At 54.7% G+C, this 7,447-nt stretch overlaps 1 protein-coding gene across 1 annotated transcript; it reads right to left on the reverse strand.

The window, feature by feature from the left end:
* Window positions 1-5,635: 5,635 nt before the first annotated feature.
* LOC123125434 (agamous-like MADS-box protein AGL61) lies at window positions 5,636-6,628 on the reverse strand. Its single transcript, XM_044545929.1, has one exon. The coding sequence runs from the start codon at window positions 6,626-6,628 to the stop codon at window positions 5,636-5,638; it is 993 nt and encodes a 330-aa protein (XP_044401864.1).
* Between the last annotated feature and the right edge of the window lie 819 nt (window positions 6,629-7,447).

Below are 7,447 nucleotides of genomic sequence, written 5' to 3' on the forward strand. Positions count from 1 at the left end.
GTCCAGCCCTTTGCCAATGGTGATCAATGAGATCCTCCAGAAGTTGAAAGTGGGTGTTTGCATTTTCAATCTCTTTGTAGGTCTGAAGAAAAGCTCTAATGCGGTTAGGGTCTCTAGCTGGTTTGACACGGCTACCCACATTGTCGTAGAAGAACTCTAAGTTCATTCCTGTCTCATCTTCGAGGATCATATTGTGAAGGATAACACAACATCAATCAACTAGGCATAACACTCGGCACGAAGCACAAAACAAACACTGACCGGCGGCTCGTGTGGCGGGTGATCCCGGGCGGCGACAAGGGGCGGGCTCGAGGGCGGTCGATCCCTGGCGGCGACAGCGACGAGGGGCGGCTCTTCTCATCGGATCGGGGGGGGGTGTGTGCAGCGAATCGGTGCTGGAGGGTGGGGAATGCCTCCGCGGCGCGATTCTGCCCGCAGATTTGGCCATAATCGCCGGCGGCGGACGGGCGGAACCAAGGGCGGGCGGGCGGCGGAAGGAGATGGGGAAAAGGCGCGAGCTGAAATGTCCCTCCCGCCAACCGCTTTACTGCGATATGGGGCACCGTAGGGGCGAGGCGGAAACCCACGTATTCGCGGGTTGGGGCCGAGATTTTGCCGCACCCCTAAAAAAATTTTGCGGGCCGGCCCCGCGCGGGGTCTGTTCGCGTGGGATTTTCCGCGTCGACCCGCATTTTGGCGGTTATTTTGCGGGTCGGGGCTTTTTGTGGGGTCTGCTAGAGTTGCTCTTTAGATGGTTCCCTTATCCGTTTTTACACAGACACGCTGCTGTCCATGCTTTATGTTGAGTATACGATTATTAGGAAGTATAGGATAGACTAGGATTTGGTCCTGCCTTGTCTTGTACTCCAAGTTAATCATTGTACTCCTATATATATGCCCACGAGGCTCAAGCAATATAACAACAATTCCACCAAATCCCTCTCTCCCTTCCAACATGGTATCAGTCTAATCTCGATCCAAACCCTAGCCGCCGCCGCTTCCGCACCGCGCCGCCCCCGGGGCGGATCTCCATGATCGCCATCGGGGGCAGCGCCGCCCATACCTAGGGTTCGTCCGCCCGTCATGTTGATCGGCTGCCCTAGAGAGTCTTTTTCTCGATCACTTAATCCGGATTTTCTCTCGCGCCATTCGTCTTGATCAGCGTTTCTTTTTGGTTTTCCGATCCGTAGATCGGTTTGCGTCGCCTGCTGTCGTCAGTCGACTACAACGCGCGTCTACTTCATCGACATCTTCATCGTCTCCGGCTAGATGGTGCCTCGGGCTTGGCATGCTGGACGGCGGCCGCTTGGCCGGCCTTGCGCTGGACCTGCGTCCTCGGCTCCTCGGCGTGCAGCCCGCGGCCACTCACGCACCACGCGTGGATATGCTTGGCTCCAACGCCGGGCGCCGGATCGGAAATCCACTCCGCGCGTGGCCGTGTCCATGCACGTATGTGCTTGTGCATGGTGCGTGTAGGCAACTCGCGGCTGGAGGCTGCTCGTCTCCTCATGCATCAACTCAGCCTTCATGCACTGCTGTACATCTCATGCCCCTCTCAGTTGCACGCTTCTACCAGTGCCATGTCCAGCCGCCTGATGCATCTCGTCCGGTCCAGCGCCGAGGCGGCCCGTTAGGGCCAGCCGCTGTTCACGCGTCGGTCCGTCCGTTGCCCTGCACCGGCCGTCACCGCCCTGCTCCGACCGGGATACCTGCATCGCCCCGACCCGGCGGCCTCGTGCCATGCGACGGCCAATCATAGCCGTCGCTCGCGCACCGGCCAGCCCATCGATCCACGTCACCCGCCTCTGCCGTGTCTGCACGGCGGCCCGGCGGTCTACCTCGCCGGCCTCGTCCTCGGCTGCGTCGGGACGGCTACGTCAGGCTCGTCGGCTTCCTCAACTCGGGCGCCGCTGCTCCGTTGGTCGCTCGGGCCTCGCTGCCCGGGCGCCGGCGCTGCTTTGGCAGCCCGGGTGCCGGTGCTAACAAGCTTGTCCGCACGACGTCCCATGCCGTCCGTCGTCGCCGGCCTCATCTCGGACTCCGCCGCCACCCCGCCTCCATCGAGCGGTGTCCCCGACCTCACGCGCGATTGGCTTGATCACCCGCTCGCCGCCGCGATCCGCCTCATCTACACCGCACGACCGACCTGGCCTGTCGGTTACGCGCGCCTCCGCAGGTCCCGTGAAGATCGTCCTGAGTACCGCGCGCCTCTCCGCCGATCAAGCATCGGGCTGCCGCTGCGTCGGGCCGCAGTGCCGCCGCCCCGTGGTTCTCCTCGCGGCTGCATCGACTCGTGCGTCGCCGCTGCGTCGCTCCTTCAGGCCGTCGTGCCACGATACGCGGTCCCCGCCGCCACCCCGAGGCCGTGCCCGCGGCTGCACCGACTCGCGAACCGCCGTTGCGTCGCCCCTTCGGGCTGCAGCGTCGTGGCCCGCGGTCCCCGCCGTCACCCCGACCCGCCTGCCACCGATGCATTGCCCCTTTGGGGCGTAGCGCCGCGGCCCGCGGTCCACTCCGCCGTCACCGCGCGTCGACTTCCCGTGGTATGCGCCGCGCCTTCTCCCTTGGCGCGGGAACGCCACCGTCCGCGTCGGTCTTCGTCAAGCTGTCAGGGTTCTTCGCCTACTTCGAGCACCGCCGCCGCACTCCTAACCTAGCCGCCGCCGCCACCGTCAGGCCGCCGCCGCCGCTCTTCTTTGGCCGCCGCCGCCGCTACCTTCGTAACCACCGCCGCCGCCCGTCCACCCCCTTCGTCTTCGTCCAAGCACCACGTCGTCGCCAGCGTCACCGTCATCTGCCCCGACCACTTCGTCTACTCCGACCACCGTTGGTGACATCGGCCCCGCGCCGATGGACGCCGCAATCGTCGTTGAGTTCTTCTCTGCTGGCCCCTCCGACTTCTCCGACATGGCGTACAGCTCGTGCAGGTCCCTCGTCTATGCATGCCCGGTGCTGGCAACACCGATGCGTGCCTTCATCCACGACGTGTCCCCGGGCCTGGCAAGCCTGGTAGGCGCTTTGTCAACTTTGTCTTCGTCCGTCTACGCATGCCCGGTGCTGGCAACACCGTTGCGTGCCTTCGTCCATGATGTGTCCCCGGGCTTGGCAAACCCGCCGCGACGCGTCATCAACAACATCTTCTCCCCGGTGCACCACTACTTCGACACCACTGCGCCCATGCTAACTCGGCACCCCCTTGCGCCCGCGGCTCCACGACGACTTCCTCGACACCGGTCACCCCGACTCGACATCGACCACGGCATTCTTTGCACGGCTACCTCGACTACGGCTACACCACCTACGTTCTCGGCTACCTCGACAAACGGCACAAAGGGCTACTGCCTGCTTGAGCAACCTCGTCGGTTTCCACTCCAGCCACGACTCCATGATGCGTCGACCGTTGCAACTGTGGGGGTGTCCGTCGGCTTGCCTTCAGATTCTTCTTCAGTCTCACCGTCTGGGTCGCTACCGTTGTGACCGCGGGGGGATGTTGAGTATACGATTATTAGGAAGTATAGGATAGACTAGGATTTGGTCCTGCCTTGTCTTGTACTCCAAGTTGATCATTGTACTCCTATATATGCGCCCACGAGGCTCAAACAATACAACAACAATTCCACCAAATCCCTCTCTCCCTTCCGACACTTTAGTCAGCAAACCTAATATTCCAACCCCTCTTCCATGGATCATAGCCTGTCCTTTTCAGGTGCGCCTGACCTAGATATAGATAGTTCCTCATCCGTCCAAAGCATGCTTCGCTAAGTGGGGGCAAAAGCTACAACTGCATTTTTTCCCATGCTCATGGTCATGCATGTTTTGACAATAGAATAAAATCAGAGCACATGTTTTGACAGGTTATGTCTGCAACCGTTTTCTTTAACCTTAGTTACATGGATAAAGTAAAATATGTGCATAACACACACATCACACACGCACGCACACCACTACACACAATTGTTACGCGACTACACACACACATCTACGGACTATGCACATGCGACATCAGCAACCGTTTTGTTCAGTGTGAATGACATTTGTTCTTAGCCTAGCCTAACTAACGGATAGTCAGCTAACTGTTCAATCAAAAAGGGGCCGCGGCCTCACAGGTCAAGAGGCAACCACACGTACGATGCCTCCAACGGTGGCTGATGATGCAGCTGACACGATGCTATTGAATGAATAGCAATGACTGCTGGACGAATAATATGTAGTAATTAACACCACCTGCTTGCGAATAAAAAACGGTTGGCTGAATTTATATCAAATTCAAATAGTGGCAAATTCTTTCTGGGTGCTTAGAAGTCTTCGGCCGTTGACAAATTCCTTTATGTTGCAGCCAAATAGTTGATTCGTTCTATTGAAAAGACAATTTGTTAATCAAGTATCACAAACCATGTACTAGTAAACTATCATACGAAAACTCAAAACAGAAGCAGGCAGCAAGCGACAGAGAACCACCCCGCAAACAAAAATAAGCAAGCGAGAGAGAGAGAGAACAGATCATGCGTCGTCGACTTTCTAGAGTGCAACCAACTCATGGAAGAATTGAGATAAGGACTCCTCCCCTGCCCTCCCTTCTTTTTTGAAGACTAACAAAGATTGTCTATACACAATGCTCAAGGGGACCTGCGATGTTGTGGCCATGCATAGATGGAGCCTTATATATGGCCACAAAACAGCTCAAAAGAATGACAACAAACAAAAAATCTAGGATGATAGTGTTGTGGACGAGACCATTCAGGATTAACCCTTAGAGGCATATTTTTAACCTTTAAGAACTAGTCGTTAGCCAAGGCTCGAACACAGGCTACACTCCTTACGGGCCTAGCCAATAGGGTGACACCCCATTCTCACCGGTCACTCCAACCAAGCATGGATGCATGCTTGCAAATCGTGCTCCATGCATGACCGTCCAAGCGAAAACAATGGCCACCCTAACTATGTAGAAGCAAATTTTCAAACCCTTTTCTTGTTTTTTACATGCCATTTTATTTTTGCGAGTGCCCTTTTCTAGATTACTAAAAGAGACATAATGTCTCATCTTCTCGATGTCACCATAATATGAAAAAGGAATGGCACAATTAGGATTTCTATAATGAACCAACACAACATAGGCAACTCACGAACACATGCTTTTGTAAACAAAACCAAAAAAACTCATGCATACATATAGCACCACAATTTTATCTATGTTTCAAATCTTTCGAAATATATGCAATTCTCATGTCCAATAAATATATTATAAAAACTTTTAATTCAGACGGGGATATAAATTTCTCTTTCCCGGAATGGTCAAGACTCACGACTACATAACAGTTCATTCTTGTGTTGTTGCCAGCAGAGAGAATCAAAGAAAAGGCTTAATAGTATTTCATTCCTTACTTTCCTGTCATGGTACCACAAATACAAAGATTGCAAGCCATTAATACTACGATAATGAATCTTCAACACAGGTAGATGATCATCACCTGCAAGCACGATGAATAATATAACTAGATTGGCAATGAACTAAGAGATTGACATCCATCCATGCATACGATGCGTCAATGGATAGTTTAACTCGGACAGACTCAGACCCTCACTCTCGGACTCGCACTCGTACTCAGAACTCGATATGGATCTTGTCTTCTTCTCCTCAGAATGGGAACCCCATGTTCGTCCCAGTTGCCTGCTGCACCATCTCTATCCCAGTGGCTATCCCCATGGGTGGCGGCATCTCCATATCAGCAGGGAACTCCGACGGTGGCATCGCCATAGTCACCTGCTTCTTCTCCGTCCCGGCGGCAAACCCTTGTTGCGGCGACATCACCATAACCATATGTTGCATCTCCATCCCAGCGCCAAACCTGGACGGTGGAGGAATCGACATAAGACTCTGCTGCATATTCATGCCATAGGCCAAGCCCGGCGGAGGCATCGCCATTGGCATATGGTGTGTATCCATCCCTATGGCGAATCCTTGAGTTGGAGGCATCGCCATATGCATCTGCTGCATCTCCATCCCAGTGTTAGTGCTGGTGCTACCAAACTCAAGGGTACTTCCACCAAAGTGCTGTTGCGGCAGTGGCACCCCAGGCGCCTGGAACGCGCGAAGGATGTTCTCCATCCCCAGGTTCAGGAGTACCTGGTTTGCACATTCAGAGACGGCGACCCGCACCGGCATCAGCTTGGCGGCGAAGGCCATCATCTCCTCCTCCCCCATGTCACCTAGTTCGGGGTTAAGCCAGACCGCAATCTGGTCCCCCACGGCGCGCTTCTTTGCCATGGCCTCCTCCATGCACTCTTTCTGCATCTTCACCTCCTTCAGCTGCGTGCGCAGCTCGCCGTGCTGCAGGTGCAACTTCTTCAACTTGTTATTGTCGGTGGCACTCAGGACTCCCGTCCCGTCGCCCGCCAGGAAGCGGTCTATGACGGCCTCAGCGGAGGGGTGGCCGAAGGAGAAAGCATTGCCAGCGGGTGAGTAGGCAATGGCGGCTACCTCGGCGCCGCACATCACCGCCAGCTCGTTGGCTTTGTTAAACAGACCCTGCCGGCGCTTGGTGAAGCATACCTGCCGGGCGCCCTCCTTCTCGACCCGCCGCATGATGGTCTTCTGCCGCCCATTGCCACCCTTCCGCTTCGGTGCCATTGCTCGCTCAGAGAAAGGAAGAGGAGAGCAGGTATAGATTTGTGTTTGTCTATGTCTCAGGGTCGTACGTGCTTATATAGAAGCCGAGAGAAGATGATGAGGATTGAGAAATCGCTGTGCTGGGCTAGCCCGGGCGTTAAAACAATTGGCAACTCATAATTGGCAATGAGGTATTGTTCAGTATTCTCTGTCTATGACCTGTCACGCGTATAAGCATAACTCGACCAGTACGATCCAGTATTTCAAATAAGGTTTTTAATTGCTTCCTTCCGTTTTGTTGCGTGTTTTTATTAGGTAAGGTTTAAGAATGAGCGCAATGAGATCTTTCCTCATCATCTGTCTATTTTAGTAGGAAACGAATCAATCTTGGCCCGGAAAAAGAAGGGTCTTTTACATTTGTGTCCCTAACTTGAACCCACTACTCAGATTTACCCCTAATTTTGAAGTGTGCTTAAATTTACCCCTGTGTCGTGAGGTGCCCTTACAGAAATGCCCTTTCTTGTCGTTACTGTCTGGTCAAACGGCTTTGACCGCCTACGGGGCGGACATTTTTACCCCCGGAAAAAATAAAACTGAAATTAAAAGAGAAGAGAGGGAGAGGGCTTACCTTTTGGCCCAACTGCACAGCGCAACGCCCAGCCCATCTCCCCAGTCATAGTCTTCCTCCGCTCGTCGACTGCGCACACGCCGGTGGGTGCCACGGTCAGCCGCTGTTTGACAGCTGCCGCCACAGTAGCTCCAGTAGGGCTGCTTCGCGACGTACACGGCCCTCTGGAAAACCATAGCTAGCTTTCCTTCCCTTCCCACGCTCTCCTCCCC

This window comes from Triticum aestivum, chromosome 5D, assembly GCF_018294505.1.
Source record: "Triticum aestivum cultivar Chinese Spring chromosome 5D, IWGSC CS RefSeq v2.1, whole genome shotgun sequence".
Lineage (NCBI taxonomy): Eukaryota > Viridiplantae > Streptophyta > Magnoliopsida > Poales > Poaceae > Triticum > Triticum aestivum.